General features: G+C 39.8%; 1 protein-coding gene across 2 annotated transcripts in view; it reads right to left on the bottom strand.

The window, feature by feature from the left end:
• Positions 1–3,459: 3,459 nt before the first annotated feature.
• Positions 3,460–22,688, bottom strand: part of LOC101744215 (neurexin 1) — a 193,118-nt gene continuing 173,889 nt past the window's right edge. For both annotated transcript variants that reach the window (XM_012688613.4, XM_012688612.4), the window contains exons 12-28: positions 22,456–22,648; positions 22,073–22,264; positions 20,537–20,680; positions 19,405–19,619; positions 18,795–18,912; positions 16,519–17,118; positions 16,238–16,438; positions 15,541–15,657; positions 14,418–14,596; positions 13,955–14,126; positions 13,226–13,443; positions 12,158–12,340; positions 11,293–11,399; positions 10,005–10,195; positions 9,295–9,585; positions 8,555–8,700; positions 3,460–7,678 (exon numbers count right to left, since the gene is read on the bottom strand). In XM_012688613.4, coding sequence (XP_012544067.2) covers positions 7,538–7,678; positions 8,555–8,700; positions 9,295–9,585; positions 10,005–10,195; positions 11,293–11,399; positions 12,158–12,340; positions 13,226–13,443; positions 13,955–14,126; positions 14,418–14,596; positions 15,541–15,657; positions 16,238–16,438; positions 16,519–17,118; positions 18,795–18,912; positions 19,405–19,619; positions 20,537–20,680; positions 22,073–22,264; positions 22,456–22,648 — 3,408 coding nt within the window. In that variant the 3' untranslated portion in view covers positions 3,460–7,537. The remainder of the gene's footprint in view (positions 7,679–8,554; positions 8,701–9,294; positions 9,586–10,004; positions 10,196–11,292; positions 11,400–12,157; positions 12,341–13,225; positions 13,444–13,954; positions 14,127–14,417; positions 14,597–15,540; positions 15,658–16,237; positions 16,439–16,518; positions 17,119–18,794; positions 18,913–19,404; positions 19,620–20,536; positions 20,681–22,072; positions 22,265–22,455; positions 22,649–22,688) is intronic.

Raw genomic sequence — 22,688 nt, 5'->3', positions numbered from 1 at the left:
TCATTTATCATTATTTTTTTCTTTAACTTTTTTGTAGCGGTTCCAGAACTTACGACACGATTTAAAATATGTGGTAGTTGTGATTTAGCGCAGTTTTTTTTTTGTATGTCCGGCGTCGCTTATATCCATGGAAGACAGTTTCCACTCAAAACTAGGCTAATGGTATGCGCGTCTAGCTTTGACAACAGTAAAAAAGAGCTGGTGATACAAATACAACTCAAATGTACTGAAATCCTATTTCAAGTAAATACTTAAATAAGACCACACCACTTTAAATTTTTTGGTCGGACATGCTAATTTATGGTATTATATAGTATTATATATGACGGATAGAGACTGGTTCCATGGTGTTTTTAAAATGATGATGACAACATCGCCGACGCCATTCTCTTCATCATTATGATTGCCTTCCATAATGACAGTAAATAGGACTCGCTTTTCCAATGATTTCCATTTTTTTTCTTTTCTTATTGCTTAGATTGGTGGACGAGCTCACAGCCCACCTGGTGTTAAGTGGTTACTGGAGCCCATAAACGTCTACAACGTTGCGCCACCCACCTTGAGATATAAGATCTCAGTATAGCTACAACGGTTGCCCTACCCTTCAGACCGAAACGCATTACTGCTTTACGCATTACGCATTACTACCATGACGGTACCATAACGTTTTCCTTACGCCTTACGTGGATTTCTCCTTAAAAATGGGTTTTACCCTATCAAGTTGCCGTTTTACAGTACTGGTCATATGAAACGTAACATTAATTATGTTTTATTTATTTATTGCTTAGATGGATGGACGAGCTCACAGCTCACCCGGTGTTAAGTGGTTACTGGAGTCCATAGACATCTACAACGTAAATGCGCCACCCACCTTGAGATATAAGTTCTAAGACATACATAGTTACAACGGCTGCCCCAATCGTCAAACTGAAACGCATTACTGCTTCACGGCAGAAATAGGCAGGGTGGTGGTGGTACCTACCCGTGCGGACTCACAAGAAGTCCTTACCAGCAGTAAATGTATATATTCTGTCGTGTTAGCAATGCCGCACAAACGGCACAAAACATTAATCATGTACGAAGTGAACACAAAAAAACAAAAGCCCGACTCGTTATTAGTCTTAAAGATTGAGGTCGTCGTGACCTAAAGAATAAAATGCCCGGTGCAGTCGTATCAAGCGATGCAACTGTGATAATTGATATACGAATCCCGTAAGCGGGTACCGTTTTTTTTAAATGAAATACGTACTTAAGAAATGCTCACGACTGACTTCCACAGTGAAGGAATAATATATTTAGACTAATATTATAAAGATAAAGAGTTTGGTTGTTTGAACACGCTAATCTCAGGAACTACTGGTCCGATTTAAAAAATTGTTTCAGTAGTAAACAGCCCATTTATTGAGGAAGGCTATAGGCTTATAGGTATTTATCACGGTAAGACCAATATAAGTGGAGCACCAATAAAGAATGTTTCAAAATAGGGGTTTAAGTGCCTCCTTAATATTTTATAATTCAAAAATATTTTCATTTTCTATGAAAATGAAGTGGGGGTAAAATTTAGCGTTACGCCAAAGTAACTATTCCACGCGAACGGATTCGCGGGCAAAATCTAGTCGTGTAATAAAAACCAAACTCCCAAAATTATAATTTCCATAATTACTGGTGGTAGGATGTCTTGTGAGACTGCACGAGTACCTAGGTACCACCACCCTACCTATTTCTGCCGTGCAGCAGTAATGCATTTCAGCTTGAAGCGTGGGGCAACCGTTGTACTGCAAAAGCTGCGACTTAGAATTCATATCTCAAGACGGGTGGCGGCATTAAAGTTCTTGATGTCTATGGGCTCCAGTAAGCACTTAACACTAGGTGAGAATTAAAGGTAATAACGGAAGCTGATAATGCTTAATCTACCGCTGAGTTAGCGGCAACTCTGAACTTTCGCATCAAAACAATATTGGTCCATTTGTTTCAAATAGACAAGGTAAAAAAAGCTAAAGTGGATGCGTGGGTGGGTGCTCCACGAACTAAGCGATCGTCAGTGTGACGAACGCGTTCAGGCATGCATCCCGTTGCTCAACATAACATAAAGTTGCAGACGGTTGCGGTTGGCAGCGGCTTGGCTCTGCCCCTGGCATTGCTGAAGTCCATGGGCGACGGTAACCACTCACCATCAGGTGGGCCATATGCTCTCGTCTGCATACAAGTGAAAAAAAAAATCATAGGCGCTCATCATGTTGTATAGCATTTAGTTAATATCCCAAACGAAAACTTACCTTTAAAAAACCATGGTCACTGCTTGATGGTCTAGAGCCGGTATGATTCATCACAACTCTTTACCAAATGGTGTCCACATTACTGCGGTGCTGTTCTGTGAGAAAATGGACACAATGTGGAGAGGCTCGCAAATTTCTGGCCAGTGTTGGTCCTCTCGTCCCCGCTGCTCCCAGACGACAACACACGACCTCATACGACACTACAGACGGTCTCAAAGCTACGTGACCTAGAGTTAGAAGTTTTGCGTCATCCATAGTACTCACCAGACCTTACGCCAAAAAAATTTCAACTTTTTCCAAAGTTTGGACGTTTTTTTGACAGGGAATAAATTTAATACCCGAGAAGCACTACAAAATGCCTTTGAAGTATTTGCTAGCTCCGGTATACCTGACTTCTTCAAGAAGGGAATTGAGAAATTACCACTGCGCTGGCAGAAATGCATCGAGTGCCATGATAGAAATTTAAAAAATGATTAGCTTTCTGTTCACTAAGCGGTAGCTTCGTATTATCTCTACGACATTACGGCATTATCAAAGTTTGAAGCATAGCATAGTCAGAGTTATTGAGACATCGATCTTATATCTCAAACTTAATGATTTACATTCGGTACCTACAATCTCAAGTAACATTTATCCACGACAACTTATAGCTCGATATTAATACGTGAAGCAAAAACTTTGTATCCCTTTTTACAAAAATTGCGCGGACGGAGAAGTATGAAATTTTCCACACTTATAGAGAATATAGAGAAGAAGTGCACAATGCTAATATTTTTTTTAAAATAAAGCATAAAAGATACATTAAATCAATAAAGAAAACATTACACACACTACATACCATGTATTTGACGCACACACGCATGCATACTATTTATTGTCAAACTTTTGTTCTTGACGTCTGTTGTCAAATTGAGAATAGATTAAATATTGTTTGTCTTTGTTAATATTTTTATAGTGTATTCTTGGCGAAATTTGTGATCATAGAAGTATAAAATACAATCGTAATAGTGTACAAACTTACAATTCCAATTAATTATAGTCGAATTTCGACTACTGCGGGACCACTAGTAACTCGAAAACCATAAACTCACGAATACTTGTTTGTTTTCACATCAAGTACCTACCCTTTATCAATCATACGAGTGGTAAAAATGTTTCTTAGGGGTAATAAAAGACAAGAAACTTAATTTACATACATAATAGTTTTAATACATTTTTAATTTCAACTTCAACTGTTGTTTTCACAAAACAAAACTTGGTCCGATCCGAAATCGTATATTATTACATGAAATATTTTGCAACAAAAATTTATTTACTTATGCTCTAATTCTTCTATTTAAGATACCGCTGCATATTACCTAGAATTGAATTTAAAATTTCCCACAATCACGATTTTTTTTATTTCCCGGAAATATTCTAAAAAACTCTGTGGAGTGGTTTTTTTTGGAAAATTTTTGAAAATTAGAAAAACTGCTTTAAAGTAATATATTATATAAAATCGTATAGCTCAGTTTATCGATGTATTTAAGGATAATTAAATTTTATATTATTAGTGTCATGAAAATGATTAGTGTTAATGCGTGTATTATAGAAAGTTATTTAAAATATGAGTCACGTCACGTTTACTGAAAATTTAATGAAGGCAGGTGAATGAATCTACTCATGACTTTAAATTCATGAAGAGACTATTTAAATTCACTCCCGTCAACTATCCCAGCGGCATCCAAATAGGAATCATATAAATAACTATAGTAAATCCACAAATTAGTTTACATTCAAATTTATTACCACTAAAAATTGACAGATAAACCAATAGCCAAACATTTTGTGCCGTAAAACGAGTGTGATCATACACGTTAACTGTCTTAAAACTAATTTACATATTTATATTTTATATATATATTATATTAATTAACTATTTACAATAAATGCAACATTAGATATTTCTAGAACCTGTGCTTTGTAACAATTTATTCGATAAACGTTTTCGGTGCAATCTTGCATTTTAATTATGCACGAAAATGCAAGAAAGCCTCACCGCACGTAGGTATTTTAAAATGAAACATTGCTCAGATGGTAAGAGGAAAACGGGACGGTAATTACTCTAAATATTTATTTTAGCAGAGAAGAGTTATCTTAGGACTTCGAAAGTACTAAATAGAGTGAGAGAAGTGAAGATTTTCATCAGGATAAAGAGGATTTAAGGTAGGCTCAAATCAAAAAGTTCTCTTTTTATTTTAGGTAATTCAAATCTGTTTTTATCGATCGCTTTCAATATCTGCACCGCGTCGTCACTCAATACGCTGTTAGTGATGTTGGTACAAGGCAAGGATGTCACATTCGACTTCACGTTTTGAAGCTTTGTAAATACTGAAAGCATTTTAATATGCGTTTTGTGCCAAAATCGCCAACCTTTAGTTTAGAGGCAAGATATTGTTGGGCCAAAAAGAAAGAAAAAGTTCGAAAGTAATTACGCTTTATTACCTTTTAAGATAAAAGCCCGGATAAGATGTTTGATAACCACTTATCACTCTAACTATCACTTTTAAGCCAGATGCAAATAAATAGAAAATGGTTAAAAAAAACCTAATATACTATGTCCTTAATTCGTACCAAATCTACAAGCTCGTAGAAATACTTGAAGGTATCTACGCCATTCTACAAACTGAAAATTCAAAAGCAATTCATATATCATTCTTATACCGTAGTCAGTTTTCATGATATCTAAATAAGGCAAAATGGCACTTATGACATTTTTGTTTTATTCATTCAGAATACATGAATTGCTTCTATATTTTCAATCGCCAACTCTAAATTCTTACCAATGATTATGATTTGCTAATACATACTTTCTTCTTTTGTATATTATATATGAAATATAAGAAATTTTATTCAGAAAAAATCATGTATAAACCATTTCATAGTCTTCATTCGAACGATATGCATAAATTTCAAGATGGCAGCTTAAGTTTGCTATTAGAACGCTATTAGGTATTGATAAGTTTCATAGCCCCAATTAGTATCAACAACTGGATTATAAAGGAGGTAAAGTTAAAGAAATAAATTTACGGATTAATTGTAAGACTAGTAAATCTTTGAAACAATCGAGTCTTAGTATTAGTAAAGCTAAGAGAGGCATTACAATATTAATAGTCAACTTGCAATATACAGTCATCGAAGAGCCCAAATAGTTACTGATCTAGATTAAATTAACTAACTTATCTATTTACACATTGTTACTATGCAATTCCAGTTTTGTGTCCGACTGTACCTGTATTTAATCAATAAAATTTCCGGCTTTATTTTTTCTAATTATCTTTTATCTTGATCACGGTCGCAATCAAACCTCGAGCAACCACCGTAATAAGTTTTATTTGATTTCTATTTCCTTCTTCTTTTGTCTTTAGTTCGTTAAGTCTGGTATCTATCCATAGAAGACTGATATCTGTTTTAACTTACCAGCAACCAACACTTTTCACAAGCCATTCGAGTACACTTTGTACTTTATCTACGCTTCTACATCGGCATGTACTCAACGAGTTATTTCGTACCTGTTTTTCATAGATCCTCATAGCATGCAAAATTTTTTTTCTACTTTGAATGTTGTGTTGTATTATTTTTGGGTTTACACTGCTAATAATGGCTGGATATGTATGTGCGGAGATAATAAAAGCTACAACGCTAAAAAGGACGAAGATCCGAGTCGCCCCAAAATTAAGTACCGCCATAAATTAAACCTCTCTAGTTATACCACTATCGGTAATAATTGAATTGTCAAGATACTTCTCAAGTCTTGTTATAGTTTCATTTACAAGTTTCCATTTATGCTTTTTTTTTTATTTCGCCAATTGAGAATCATACTGAAAGTCTTCTATTAGAATTTTATTGTCTGTACAGTCGGACATTTCTCAATGAAATTTCGTTCATATCAAATACTAAAATCGATTGCACAAGTGACAACTATAACATAGGAATATTTATTATTTACAATGACTACAACACTTGCGAATCAGTCGGTATGTCTCCTCTTAATCTATCGACTTAGTTCCCTAACATTCTGAGGTCGTCCCAATGATCGTGCAATTTATTAATTACGAATGCTCTTTCACATTCATCATGCCACCGTTTATTTCGTATGTCAAATATAGCCTTGGAACAGTTTTAAGTGATACACCTTTTTAATTTATATTCGCTGACATATTGTTATCAAATTCATACAATTTATTATATTGGAAACCGTCTCAGAGAGCAAAGCCGCGATCCTCGGTCTGGGTCGTACCTGGTCCAGAGATTATCCATTGCCATACAGCGTGGCAATGCTGCTAGCGTAATGGGTACTTTCGGGCCAGGTGCGATCCAGAGTGGCTTGTTTGACTAGCCGATGCCTACGCGCGCATTGCTGTTAGCGTGGACCTTTATGTTACTTATGACGACGCTTGTAGCTGAAGGTAAGTATTGTACTTTTTGACGAAGCTTGTTGCTGATAACTCTATTTCTGTAATCTGACGAAGCGTGTTGCGGATTATAATATGTACTTTTAGGTTATTAAACTTCCTTGCATTTTGATTGTAAAGTAAATGATTTAAATTATTATAACGTGTTTTCCAATAGAAATAGGCTAATAGTTCTTTAGGAAGATTATTTTTCAGTACGTCCGCGAGCCGTTTGAAGAACTGACTAGATGTAGTTTAGTATAATAGTAAATATACTTTGATGCAAATTTATATGTATAGGGAATACGACATTTCGTAATAGTTAAGGTGGCACAATGTTTAGATCATCTGTTGACATGATAAATGCGAGTAAACCCAACATCCCTCGATGCTGACAGGACGAAGCGACTAATCTTAAATCGTTTTCTTACACATCACTTGAATCCTTGATATGTCCATTGTCTTTTGATCTGTTGTCGATTTAGCGTTAATGGCTTTTAATACTACACATTTTTGCTTATTTCTAGCTTTAGCAGTTATTGTTTCTACTTGAGAGCTTCAGATAATATGTAGCTCACTTAGAGGAGGGTGGTCACAGACACCATGAAACACAGCGACACCACGACCAACTAAATATAGAGGTATTTTTTGGGAATAAGCGTTGTGTATGTCTATGCCTACCCCACTGCGGAGAAAGACTTTCTAGATTGAACTGATAAAGCCTACTTCTGTGACCATCAACATTGCTGTTTTAATATCAGTGTGTTGTTTACAACGTGTCATGATTAAGCCATTAACATTAAATCGGGTTATTGTAGCGTCTGTGGTCTAGACGTACCACTCCTTGATTCCGTCCCTCTTGACAGGGTGGGGAGGGGGCGCGGCGAGCGGCTGCAGGGGTCGGCCCGCGCCCCCCTGCCCCCCCGCCGCCACGCCGCCCTGCACTCCCGTCTGGTATCCAGAGTGACTCTGCGCGGACAGATACTATGAGCATACACTACACTTCTAAACTTGAAGTCGTCGTGGCCTAAAGAATAAGACGTCCGGTGCATTAGTATCTAGCTATGCAACGGTGTTCGAATCCCAGGCAGGTACCAATTTTACTGCGTACCTAGCAAATGTTCAAGGTTGCCTTCCACGGTGAAGGAATAACATCGTGTAATAAAAATCAAACCCGCAAAATTATAATTTGCGTAATTACTGGTGGTAGGACGTCTTGTGAGTCCGCACGGGTAGGTACCACCAACCTGCCTATTTCTGCCGTGAAGCAGTAGTGCGTTTCGGTTTGAAGGGTGGGGCAGCCGTTGTGACTATACTGATACCTTACAACTCGTATCTGAAGGTGGGTGGCGGCATTTACGTTGTAGATGTCTATGGGCTCCGGTAACCACTTAACATCAGGTCCACCCATCAATGCAATAAAAAAAGCTGTTCCGCTGTCACAGGCTGAGACATGGAGTCCATTCCAGAACTGAATGCTTTTTGCAATTTTTTAAACTTTGCCCCTCACTCACTCCCACCACTTTAATTCTTAGGTAGTCAGAATCCACAATGGAAACTCCATGAAAATATTCTAAACTAATTTTTTTTCCTGCCTAAGCTGATGGTCTTGAGAGACCATTTCAGGTACCCTTAACAAGTACGTGAGCTCACGAAGCTCAAACCTGACGTCTTTGCTAACACTAACCCTAGCAAGAGCAGTGCTTCGCAGAATCTACCATCAGATCGGAAACGCGACTCACTGAGAAGATCCGGCGGGAAACTCAGTGGGCTGTGTCTCTGGGTAAACTATAATATTTCCATTAGAAAATACTGAATGGAAATGATGCTTAAAAGATAAAATACCTGGTTGCCTAGCAACGCGGCGCTGGCTCCTTGCTGGTAATTCTTGTCCTCTGTGACTTTGTACGAAGGGTCGAACTTGAACACGATGTATTTGAGCACAATTATGACTATCAATATTATGGCTATCAGTATCGACGCCACTATGCCTGTAACAAAAGAACACTCTGTCATCGTAACGACCTTGGCCTTTTTTGGCGACCCCTACTCCCCTAATATCACCAGCAATAGTATTGTCTTTATATTTTCTAACTTAATCCTCCTTGCTAACCTATCACGTCTGCCTGCACAACTAACCAAATTAATTAACTGGCAATGTGGATATCAGAGTCACGGTTATAATTAAATGAGTACATACCGTCTCTCAAGGGTAGGTACCACTCTCCTACCTAAATCTCCCGTGAAACAATCATGTTTTTTTTAAGAGTAGCGCAGCCATTAATTACTGGTGGTAGGACCTCTTATTAGTCCGCACGGGTAGGTACCACCACTCTACTTATTTCTGCCGTGAAGCAGTAATGCGTTTCGGTTTGAAGGGTGGGGCAGCCGTTGTAACTATACTGAGATCTTTAGAACTTATATCTCAAGGTAAGTGGCCCATTTACGTTGTAGATGTCTATGGGCTCCAGTAACCATTTAACACCAGGTGTGCTATGAGCTCGTCCACCCATCTAAGCAATAAAAATAAAATTTAATGTTGGATAAGCTGTGAACACTTTTATTTAGCTAGTACTAAAACTCACCAACGATAGTGGCAAAGAACTCCGACTCTGGCGGCACGACTCTGTTGTCCGTCGTCTTCGGGTGATACCACTTGGTGGTGATCTCGTGCTCGTAGCCGTTGTAGTCCGGGTGGACTCGCCCGGGTGCTCTGTCCTGCTCCCCCTCGATCTCGTAGGTGGGCGTGCGAGCTTCTATCTCGTTCTCGTTGCGGTCTTCGTACTCCGGCATGTGGTTGGTGTCCTCGGCGGTGGTGTGCGTCGGCTCCTCTTCGTGGCGATCGGTCGGAGTGAAATGCGCCGTATGCGTGTGATCTTTAAGACGATTTTTCATTGAGTGGATTATAATAGAGAATTTAGGATTATTGTCGGGTAAATAAATTTTACTGGTGGTAGGACCTCTTGTGTGCACGCGCGGGTAGGTACCACCACCCTGCCTGTTTCTGCCGTGAAGCAGTATTGCGCTTCGGTTTGTAGGGCGGGGCAGCCGTTGTAACTATACTGAGACCTTAGAACTGATATCTCAAGGTGGGTGGCGCATTTACGTTGTAGATGTCTGTGGGCTCCAGTAACCACTTAATACCAGGTGGGCTGCGAGCTCGTCTATCCATCTAAGCAATAAAAAATAAATAAATAAAGTATAGATATGTTAATAATATGTTCAATCCATTGTCGAATTTTGAACTCTAACACTTAAATAAATTAGCGGTAAAATAGTACAATCACAATCTCACCGTCCGGGGTTGTCTTTCTGTTGGTCTCGGTGTGCACGCCGAACGTGGCGGCGTGGATGTTGTCGTGGTCGGGCAGCGTGGTGCGCGGCACCTCGTGTGACGTCACGTCGGGTGACGTCACGTCGGGCCGCAGCCGCTCCGTGGTGGCGGGCGCGGGCGGCGTCATGCTGTGCGTGCTGGACGACATCGACCTGTCAACACGAGAGCAGACTGAAGATAGAACGTTCTAGAAACTGAGGGAAATACTGCTACGAGCTGGGACTCCAAATAAATAAAACTCTTGTGGAAGTCTTAAACGACAAAAAGAAGATCTCCCACCGAGCGGGTGATATTTGCTCGGTAGACCAACGGTCCGAATGTTGTTGTTCGGAACTAGTATATTTATGCAAGCTTGTCTTGAAAATGTCCTAAGCGAGATTCAGGCATCTGTCAAATATCTCGCGTTGTATCATAACTATCCGCCACACTCTCAACGAAAAACTAATTAAAACTAAATTAAATTACAATGACACATAAGGTAGACTTTAATATCACAATTCACTTCTTTCACTGCGCTACAAATGATCTGTTAGTTGTTTCACTTTAAATAGAACTGACTATTAACTGCCTTATTGTCAACTCTCCAACACTTTGATCATGGTAACAAGATGTCCAAAATTTTCTAGAATATTCTCGATAGTACTAGACATTTCGATATCCGTTCGATGCTTGTACAACAGATGGCGTTACTCGTATCGCCATAATTGTTCTCGAACGTTCCCTATCGAGGATTGTTTTAATATCTGTTTTTGTTATTTGACGCCAGATGGCGTTACTCAAAACAGTACTCAGTTACCTTACAGTTACCTTAAACTTAACATTAAACATTATTCTTTATTAATTTAAGCAAATATAATTGTTGTTTTAGTAACTTCATTATGGCTGATTCCGCGCGTTAACTGATGCGTGACAAATGCAAATAAAACATCGAAAAAAGTCGTACTCCAAACTAATATGAGCAAATGAGTTTATAAATGCGTCATTCGTTCCGTTTTGAAGGTATTCCTCGTTGTATCTTATACATATGGTGTCTATAGGTTCAACTTCTAAAAATACATTTATATCCTTTAGGAAAAAGTTTAAACTTTGTGTTCAATATCCATAGAACTAAATCTAATACCGACTAGTGTAGTGCTTGACTTGTTCAGTGTCTGACCATCACCACTAGCGTGATAGAGCATGGACGACTTAGTGCTGATGACGATGATGATGATGATATGTCATGCAGCGTTGTAGCTAATCTACTCACGTTGTCGCCGGACGTTCTGGTTCCGTGATCTCTTCGCCGTTGGACCCTGAACCTTCGATGCAGTCCTCGTCGTCGCAAGGCTTCATCAGCTTACCACTCGTGTCGCCCTGCAACCGACACGTTTACACTGTATTTCACTGCCAGACGCAATACACGTTATGCACATCGTGTGTCTCTCTCTAACACCAGCGTTAGAAGAGGATAAACGATACGTTCAGTTCCCGAGAGCTGGTGGTTCCCGAGAGTCAACTTGTGCCGGATACATACGTCGGACACGTCAATCGGTGTGGCTTTCATGAGGTAGGGATGGGGATGGATATAGGCCACTCCGTGAGCTTTAGCCCCCGTTGTGCAAAGGCTCTGGTATATTAATGCGGTGGAGCACCCAAATAGCGACTAGAAACTTCTAAATTTGACCATTTTAATTCTGTTTTCACGTTTAATACCGAATGTATTTCGAAAAAGAAGACAAGCGATTTTTTATATGTCTCCCACTGGACTGACGAAGCTAACGGCCGGCTAGTATGTTGTTATCGCCGGAACTAATAGACATCTCATCGCCGACTTTGGCACACGGGACCGAATTCTTGATTGCTTTACAAAAAAGGCTTCGGAACCGCATGGATTGCTGCCGGACAGATCTGAGTGGATAATAGTACTTATTTGTGCTGGCTTATACCTCCATCTGTAAGAACCAGACTGCCCATTCTTCGGCGGAACCTTTAGCCACATTTGCCACACCCATAGCAACGATTAATATGTTGCTATTTCGGCAACCGTGTGGTTGTGCCAATAGTGTTGTATTTTTCCTTAGACAGTAGAGGCATACGATGTATTAACGTCACTGAATATTATCAAAACAAACCTTATGCGTCTTCGAAGGTGGTCTCCTAGTCGAAGGTACATAAACGGGAGTGATGAGGTCATCACCAGACCCTGCGTCGGGGAGTACGCACGCGTCTTCGTCATCATCTCGGCATCCTGAGCCTGCTCCCGAGTATACGAGCTCGTCCAGTACTCCCGGCCCTCCGTAGCCCGATGGCGGGGTCTGATAGAACAAAAGAATTTCATTTATTTATTGTATTGTATCATTTCACTATAATTGTCTGTGTCATGGAAGATACGGGGTAGGTGACCCTGATCCCGTCCAGCTATTACTGGGTGCTCTTCAACATCCACAGAATTATGATGTTATTTCTATCTCAGTGTCTGTTTAAAACAATGTGCAAATGATTGGTTCTTAGGCAATTCGAAATTGTATTATACCAATGTAATTTTCATTAAGTTTTATTCTTATAACGAAACGGCTCCAACGATTTTTATAAAATTTAGTATACAGGGGATTTCGGGGGCGATAAATCGATCTAGCTACGATTTATTTTCAGAAAATGTTGTTTTATTCGTGTTTTCAATCATCAACTTTATTGATAATCAACTTTATCGACATCTATGGGCGAATAATAATACTATTTTTCATAATTGAGAGCAACTAACTGCTTTAAAGACACAATAACACTAAAGCTATTTCAGCAGATGGCGTTGTTAAGCCACCAGAAGCCAATGAATGTTTGGTTTAAGATTAGATCAAGAAAATGAATGGTTTATTTATATTATTTGTGTCTTTTGAACTCACGTGTTCACATAAAAATGCCTAAACGATCTTGGAATATTTCATCATTTTATCAATATGTAATTCGTATTTAAATATACTTTCTAAAAAACACAATTTATAAAAAAAAAAAAAAACAGGTCGTCGTCTAGTTATTATAAATAGTTGTAAGAACAATAAAAGAAAAACATAAGGTCATGCTCTTTTTTTTATTGCTTAAATGGAACGAGCTCACCACTAGTGTTAAGTGGTTACCGTAGTCCATAAACATGTAATGTACAAAGTAAATGCCACCAGCCACCTTGGGATATGATATGTTCGTACCTGTTGCATCCTGTTGATGTCCCTGTCGAGCGGCGCGTGCGCACGTCTGACGTCACCGCGCACGGACACGGCGGGGTCGCCGGCCGCCGCCAGCTCCAGCACGCGCACGCCGTCCACCACCAGCCCCGCCAGCACGCCGCTGTACGGGCGCGCCGAGCCGCCGCCGCCGCCCACCGTCACCACCGACATGCTGTTGAAGATCGTCGACTGCTGACCACCTAGAAACAGAACGGTAACCTTCATTTTATTGCAGGGTCCATTGGATCTCTAAAGGGAATGCCGTCACCCTCCTTGAGACATGACCAACCGTCAATTGTATTGTAAATCGCTGATCCCATAGTTCCAACAAGATGTCACGACTGCTTCAAAACCCTTGAATTATTTTAAGCTATTGTATAGGTTTTATACCGAATCAAGAAATTCCGTCACGAAAATAAAACCTAGCACCCCCACTCCGCCTACCATGTAGCTCGCGTTCAACACATTCACACGTTGCACTTGTGTACTGTTTGTAAATAAGCGCACGGCGTGACGTCGCACTGCATGCGCATCATCTAAAGTCTGCCCATCTCTCTCTCGCGCGGTCTAGCTTATGAGTGTGAAGGGGACAGTTAATGTTTTGCTTTCCGCGGCAGTCCCCGAGTGCCACACGTGTTTTTTATTACAAACCTTAGCGGTCTGACTTTTTACGAAAAGTTCCCTAAAGTCAACTTTAAAAAATCTCTCCACCTTGCGGATGCCGAATGATGACGTCATAGTTGTCGAGCTGGAGCGACGATCGGCTGCCGTTCCTCGTAAACCTCGCCACGTGGTACGCTCCATCATCGACCCTGGTCGTCTCGTCGCCGAGCGGATGGTCACCAGCACCAACGTTGTACACCATGAAAAGGTTTCCGCGAATCTGAAGAGCAGTTGTTGTTTTTAGTATTCAAATTCAAATTCAAAATCATTTATTTCAACTTAGATGTCAGCATAACACACTTGTTGCATGTCAAAATATAAATAACAATATTAACTGAGTTTATTTTTGGTTATTTCTCAAATATTTTCTTTTTTTTTAAATAAGTAAAAATATTTACAATAAACGAAAAAACAAATAAAAAAATACAATTTTTTTTTATTAAGGCCACATTAAGGCCTTTTTAATCGAACGGAATTATGACTTGGTTGAAGATTTTCCGGCCTCACTTACAATCTCCATCTGCATATAATCTTGAGTGTTTGAAGACTCGATTTTCAGTAACACAGCATCTGCCTTGCTGGTGACGAAGCCTAACGCCACTTTGTCCATCTCCGTATCCGCTACTGAGCTGGGCGGGAACGTGTAGGTTATTGTCCCTCTGCTTGGTCCGAATTCGTAAGCTATTGATTCTGGGTACACACAATACAAATAAGTTACAAAAGTATATAATCGTATTTCGAAATATTTTACGAACGCTCCAAACTGTAAATGACGCAATGATATGGGGTCGCAGGCTCACAAGAAACATCATAATCGCCAACCTTCAAACATAAGGTTAAAATTTCAATTGCCATTTTTTATAGACACTCATCTGACATTGGATGGCTATCGTCGCGCTAGACATCATCAATGCCGGAGGTAGGAACAAGACACTTTCTACTGTTGTGGAACGTCTGCAAGCTTCCTTTGAAGAAAAGCCAGACAGTACGTGGCAGAATAGATCTGTGGAAACGCACTGTGAGCACTGGTCCGGTGGCGAGCGATACGGTGATAAAAACGAAATGATGATATTCTCTCAAACAATTCGACAGAGCACTCTTCATGGACCATACGGTACAAGACCGAGGACTGAAGTCTCTCCGTAGACATAAAGGTTCAAAACAAAATTTTACAAGTTTTACTTATTGCTTATTGTTAATAATGGGCCAATCTCTGGGATTTGGGATCAAAGTCTATCCGTGGACTCGTTCGAACTTTTCGAAACAAATTTTTACAGGTTTTCTTATAGCTCGATTGAAAGTTAATAGCGAACCAGTGAGATTTAGGCTTTAGGATTTGATTACCAAAATTACTTCCCAAATGTTTGTTTTGAATTGCTGCTGTTGCTGTTGATTAGTCCACATCCGAGCAAAATATTAAGAGAACACTAGGATTAACACTAGGGCACGTACCGTTGTAGTAGCTTGTTCAAAAATGAATAATGAAACCAGTCTCTGAGATTTGGGCTTTGGGATTTGGATTACCAAAATTACATTACAAATTCTTGGATTGAATTGTAGAATTTAAGCTGTTGATTAATCCATATCCGAGAAAAAGATTAAGAGAACACTAGGATTAACATTAGGGTACATACCGTCGTAGCACGTGGGCCCAGTGAAGGACGTGAGGTCGCAATCACACACGTACGTGTTCCACTGCTGCACGCACACACCCTTGTTCGCGCATGCGTTGTGGGTGCACTTCGTTGGACCTAGAATAACGGCCCAATTTTGCATCAGTCAATCAATACCTAACGCCTTGCCACATTTCCAAAATTAATATCTAACTGTTTAATGTAAACATGTATATGTAAATATTTACGTACGTATTATGGTATACTCGTATTTCTTATTCGTATTAGATATACTTGTTAAGTTAGATTAAGTCCGCCAATTTACGATAATGGACATTAATTGTTTTAGATAATGTAAAAAATGCGGTAAATTTTCCTAATCAAATCGACGAGCGAGTCTCTGGCTTTCTCTCGAATCTCTTTGGATCCTTTAAAGTACTTCAGACACATTTTAAAAGTATTGAAATTTAATTACTGAGGATTTTAATATCCAGTAATCACCTGTGATAGACCAACGGACTTAAAACCAGCTAAAAGCCTCTTGAAGATGTGTCATTCTATACTTTATAGTAGCTATAATTTCAGTATTGAGAGCCTTTCTTATCTTCAAATAAAAGCGAATACATTTTGGTGGAGAATGACCCCGATAAGTCCTTAGTCAAAAATAGGTCTAATTCATGCCGCAAAAACAAGGAGTTATCATAAACATAACAAATACCTTCGCATCCAGACCCCAAAGACGAGCTAGGTACAACGGCATCCTCTAATAATGATGGCGATTCCCCTGGCAGGTCAAGGCTGGACATGCAACCTTCGAAACCTTGCCTGGACAACACGCCCACCGGCAGTACAGTATACATGTCCTTGGGCACGCCTCCTACGTACAAGACACTGTCTAGTTCCAACATTAGATTCGAGCCTGAAAATAAATAATACAATCTAGACATTGCTAATAAGGACCAATATCAAATGGCAAAAAAAACGGGACTTTTAACTTACTAGTCGTGTGCATTTCGATGTCATCGTCGACTTGTAGTGTGTGTATCTTCGGCGTGGGCCGTCTGACCGACACGGTGTGCCATCGGTTGTCGTTCAAGAAGTTCTTCAGTTTGTCCTTCATTGTGACCACGCCATCGCCCAGATTGAAGACGCAGTGAACATGCCCGCTCACTAATTCTATGGCAATGAAATCCTGCTTCTTGCCGCCGTTGTAAAACAACAGACCGTCCATTTCTGTCGTTCTGAAGTAAAAGTCTAGATACGTGTTCGCGTAAGCCTTCAACAATGGCAGCCCCACGTACGTGTGCTTCGATTTGAATGTAACCGCTTTGTAAACGTTCAGGGAGTCTGGCTTCACGAATCTCCCGTTGAAAATTATATTCGACGTGTCGTATATACGGTTGTGCTCTTCGCCGCTTCCGACGCCGAGTGCTTTGGCCATATCGATATACTTGATGCCGTTGAAAACGAATTTCTGTATGTATCCAACGAAGTTTGGTAATGTCGAGGTCATCTGGATTTCCTCCTCCGGGTGGTACAATCCGCCGAGATGTAGGGTCGATATCTCTAAAGTCGACGCCTTGCCTAGTATGGTTTCGGCTGTAAATTGGGACCGATAATTTTATTTATTGTTGACAGAGACGACGTTACGCCTAACCACAACATCGACGGTAAATTAAAACAAAACTAGCAAAGTAAACAATTTAGTTTTACAGCCATTCGAAGGATTATGTACAGACAGAGATCAGCGCCACGACATTTAAGCTTCACAGATAGATAGCTAATTTCCATGAACAGTTATAGTTAGCGTCTAGAAGAAGTATTGAATAATTAAACAACAACAGGCTAATAAAACATGGTAAATGTTACGTTTTATTTATTTTAAAAGTCCTTTAGTAACTGACATTAACTTCGCATGAAAATCTGAACGGATTTTATCATTTAATCAAAATATTCATAATCTAATAGATATACACACATTTTTGTATTTAATATAGCACATATATACAAGTTCAGTTAAAACAAAAGTTACTACAGGGAAAAGAAATTAAATTAAAAACGAAGGAAAAATAAATTAAAAGCATTCAACAAAACAGTGTATACAAGTGCCAGCTATAAACCAACCAAAAATAAGCGACTATCTACACAAGCGGGACGTCTAACATTTAATCACTCTCCTATTCAGCCCTGTAATAGGAGAGTGACGTCAAAATTTGAGCTTTCTCGTGTCTGTACGAGAGATCTCAAACTTTTGTAGTTTCTTTTTCGGCTGTCTTGTTGCTTAAGGTATTGCGTAACGGGGGCCAATGTAGGATAGACGATATTTGACAAACGTCTGAATCGCGCTTATGACATTTTCAAAATAAATGTATATAAGTTACGAATATGAAGAACGGAACATTGCTCTACTGAAAAATATCAACCGCTCGATGGAAAACCCTCCCTTTAGTATTTCCGTTAATATTGATTACCAGACGGAACTTATTTGTTGAATCATCGCTTAAATAACTGAAGAATAAGTTTAATAATGATTCAGTTCCAAAATTGGAATCACGGAAAAGCAAATTCGGTTACATTTTAGAACTTTATTTCTCAAGGAATGTTTTTTCTTATATGACTTTTTAACTAGACTAGTCTAAGTCTAGATTAACTGTTTATGGGACTAACGGGCGAAACAGCCGACTCCTCGTTATGACGTCACGATATTGACGCCGGCAGTGTCGACTAAATTTCTTAGTACCCACATTTTCTTTCAACAGCGATTTAATCAATCAATTTCATCAGTGACTGAAAATCAGCGCTGTTCGATTTATCGACCTTGATCAGTATTAGTTGAGCCACCTCCCTTTTTCTCTTTTTTTTTCTTTTCTTTTTTTTTGTATTTTATTTTATTTAATGTGAAAGGCAATAAATGATTTTATTATTATTATTTTTCTTTAATTTTTGCTTTCTCAGCTTGCGCTGGTAGTACTTTAGTGACATTTACCGACACGCTCAAGTAAATGTCACGGTTTCATGGGGTTGGCTAATTAAGTGTGTTCTACTATTGCATTATGTGGTTGATCATCTATTTGCAGAAACTTTCTTACTTATTATTATTATAATTTGTGTATTAGTAAACAATCACGTGACGATAAATGCCCTACCAGTTATCGTTGACCGTCACTATCGTCTCCCGCGCGAGTGACATAGAGCTAACCAACAAGACAGCTCGTACCGACCTGACTACGGAGGGTAAAACAAAAGGGTGCGGGTGGTGCCCCGTACATACGTACATAACGTACCGCGCACCGAGGCCGCCCCGTCAACCTGCAGCCTCAGGTTCGAGGCCCGGCGGGAGAACCGGACCGTGTGCCAGTTGTCGTCCGCTACGTTAGTTCCTGCTAGAAGGTTCTAGAAGGCATAGCACATGTTGACACGTCTGACACAAGCTCTATGTTTTTTTTTATTGCTTAGGTAGGTAGACGAGATCACAGCCCACCTGATGTTAAGTGGTTACTGGAACCCATAGACATCTACAATGTAAATGCGCCACCCACCTTTTATGTATCTATATAGATCACTTGTTTTGATCAAACCATGGTTGTTAGTGTTAGGGGAGACTTAAAATCACATTTAACAATTAAGGTTAGAATGAGGTTAGAAGATTTCGTAATTATGAAAAGTGTTATTCAATATTGAGCTCTCCAAACATGACCTAATTATGTTAAATTGAACATCTGATTGAATCAAACGAAGATAAAGATAAGACCCATCTGAAAAAACTAAACTGGTATAAAGCATCTTATTTAAATCATCCAGTTTATATTTGTAATATTGAAGCGCCAGTCTCGTGTCCTTGTTGATCCATGACCGGCAACAGATTCAACATTTAACTAAAATTACCTTCTCCCTGTCTCCAAGCCTGACGCTCGCTCTGATCCGACCAGCAGCTACGGCCAATTCTATTCGATCCGCCGAATGCTCTGATGCGGTTCGCAGCAAGAGACCAGCCCTACTGGTCCTGAATCGAAGCATTAATTCCTCCGTCTGGGTCACGTGCTCTGGCCCTAGAGACGCTGTGAGGTGCTGGCTGCCGTTGAGGAATATTGTTGGTGACTCTGCAATAGCGGCAGACCTCAATCGATAAATAAAGGACCTAAACTTTATTTAATTCCGAGAATTTTCATATTTATTTACCTTTTAAACCTTATCTGGACTTCCACAAATAATTCAAGACCAAAATTAGCCAAATCGGTCCAGCCGTTCGAGAGTTTTAGCGAGACTAACGAACAGCAATTCATTTTTATACATATAGATTGCTTAGATGAATGAACGAGCTCACAGCCCACCTGGTGTTAACTGTACTGTAGGTAGTTACTGGAGCCCATAGAAGTATACAACGTAGAAGCTGCCATACACATTGAGATATGAGTTCTAAGGTCTCAGATTAGTTACAACGGCTGCCCCACTCTTCAAACCGAAACGCATTACTACTTCACGGCAGAAATAGGCAGGGTGGTGGTACCTACCCGTGCGGACTCACAAGAGGTCCTACCACCAGTAATTATGCAAGTTATAAATTTGCGGGTTTGATTTTATTAATTCCTTCACGGTGGAAGTCAATCGTGAACATTTGTTAAGTACGTATTTCTAAGAGAGATTGGTACCCGTCTGCGGGATTCGAACACCGATACATCGCTAGATACGAATGTACCGGACGTCTTATCCTTTAGGCCACGACGACTACTAAATACCGTGGATAAAACATTACGCGACGACACGTAAGTTACTTCTATTGTTATTGAGCAATAGTAGTTTTCCACGACAGTTTTCCACTTTTATAAATGAATCTAATTTCTCGGTTCAGTTTCTGAGAATTTCCTGAAAAGATATTTTTTTTTTATTGCCCGTGTAGGCAGACGAGCATACGGCCCACCTGGTAGTGAGTGGTTACCGTCGCTCATGGACGTCAGCAATGCCAGGGGCAGAGTCAAGCCGCTGCCTACCGCAGCTTTGATTTTATGAGATACATTACCTCTTCCACAAGTCGGTCCGCCGTAGTTCGTAGCAGAACAATTGCACAGGGGTCTGTTCCATCCCTCGGAGCAGATCCCGCCGTGCTGGCACGGGGAACTCACGCACTGCTTCATCAGCACGTGGCAGGCTGGGCGCACTGATGCTGAGGACGGAAATATTTGTTGTTTTAACCGTGGTGACAGATTAGAAGCGAGGACATGGATATATCCAAAATATTCCAATTGACGGCATAAACAGACCGTTATGTCGGTACTTGAACCATTGTACCATGGTTCACTTGCGGACTAAATAATAATAATAATAATAATGTTTGGTTCGAAGTAAGCATCAGTTGAATGGAATATTTGAAATATATTCAACTGATAACAGCTATCACTACATAGTATAAAACAAAGTCGCTTTCTCTGTCCCTATATCTGTCTATCCCTATGTATGCTTAAATCTTTAAAACTACGCTACGGATTTTGATGGTTTATTTTAAAAGATAGAGTGATTAAAGAGGAAGGTTTATATGTATAATAACATCAATTAAATAGAGGAGAAATCAATAATAAATTACAGTTTCCGAAGCGAAGTGAGGGCGGGTCGCTAGTTTTTAATAAATGTATCTTTTTTATTTGATTGGTGTTGTTAATTTTAAGTATGTTTCAATGATACTATGTACACATGTGGACTTGTTGCTGTCTGAAATAAAATAATTCATTCGTTCATTCATTTATAACAACCATTCCTCACGTAGAAAGCGGCCCCAAGCCAATGCGGCCTCGCAGTACCAATATACTACACCATCCTAGCTAGCTAGCAACTAGGCACCTACCAACAAGAAACAACAGCTAGTCGTGTATTTCCTTGATGGGCAGTCGATCTAGCAACCCTCTTGCTATTAAGTGGCTACCAGAGATCACAGTCTGTATGCCATTACTCACACTAAGACATGAAGTCGAAGTTTCAATTGCTTTATGACCCTCTTAAAACTAAAATAGACTGCTTGGCAGAAGAAATAGACTGGACGGTGGTATCTGCCGACGGAGCTTCATAATATTGCTTATTATTAAACGCAAACAAGAGTCCGATAACACAAAAAAATTGTTGTCTGTAAAGTCGGTTTACTGACGATAGTTGAACGTGACAACGTCAAAAGAAAATACTGATGAAATGGTTTCATTTTTCAAAAGAAAATTTTAATTTTATTTGTTTGATAGATATTTTTTATGGACAATTGACACCACATTCACTTTTCACTGAACTTCATACTTGACGAAAACATGTAAATGTATTATTGTATAGCAGCTGTCCACGCGGATGCATCGCTCACTCAAGTAGGAGACAGACAGATGTCGAACGCTGTCGAACGCGGAGGCCGATTGTGCCTCTTTGTCGCTCGTTGCGCGCTCTCGCTTGCACTTCTAGCCTTAAATGGAACACCTCATAGCGAGGTAACGCCGCATGAATCATGTTTTTTCGTGCGTGCCGCAGGCTCCATCGAATTATAAGACGTTGTCACGTCAAAAAAGAAATAAATAAACGAGCTCACCAGAATCTTGCTGTCGTGCAAAAGCCGTCAGATCCTGAGATTTTCCGTTCAGCGTCAAGTCCCTAACGCAGCCAACGAAACCTTGTCTAAGGGCAGCCGTCCAAAGAACCGGTGGGGTTCTGGAAGCTGAGTACTCTGAACCGAGTCCACCGACGTACAGAGGACCGTCCAGCTCCAGCTGATTAGATTCACCTGAAAATTAAGAACATATTATATACGCTTCAGAATTAAATTTGGAAATAATTTTAAAGTGTAATGAAAGAAATTTCATATTGGTTCATAGGGAAACCAAATATTTTAAATTTCGGAATTGGCAGTGAGTCGGTTTAGCTCTTAATCTTGTAGATGGCAAATTTCATTTATGTTGATGATGTCAAACTCACCAGGAGTCTTAAACTCAGCGTTGGCACCATCAACAGTAACTCTGCCGTCTCTGCCACTTCTCCTCAGGAGGAAGTCATGCCAGAGTGAATCGTCCACCCGTCTCCTGGATGCTCGAACCTTAACCCCGCCAGATCCAAGATCGACGTGCACGTAGATATAGCCATTGAGGATCTCCACAGCAAAAAGGTCAGCCTGCTTGAACAATTATTGTAATGGAATGCTTTGGCCTCTA

Source organism: Bombyx mori, chromosome 25 (genome assembly GCF_030269925.1).
Source record: "Bombyx mori chromosome 25, ASM3026992v2".
NCBI lineage: Eukaryota > Metazoa > Arthropoda > Insecta > Lepidoptera > Bombycidae > Bombyx > Bombyx mori.
The sequence above is the reverse complement of the archived record's forward strand: the minus strand, read 5'-3'. Positions and strand labels throughout refer to the sequence as shown.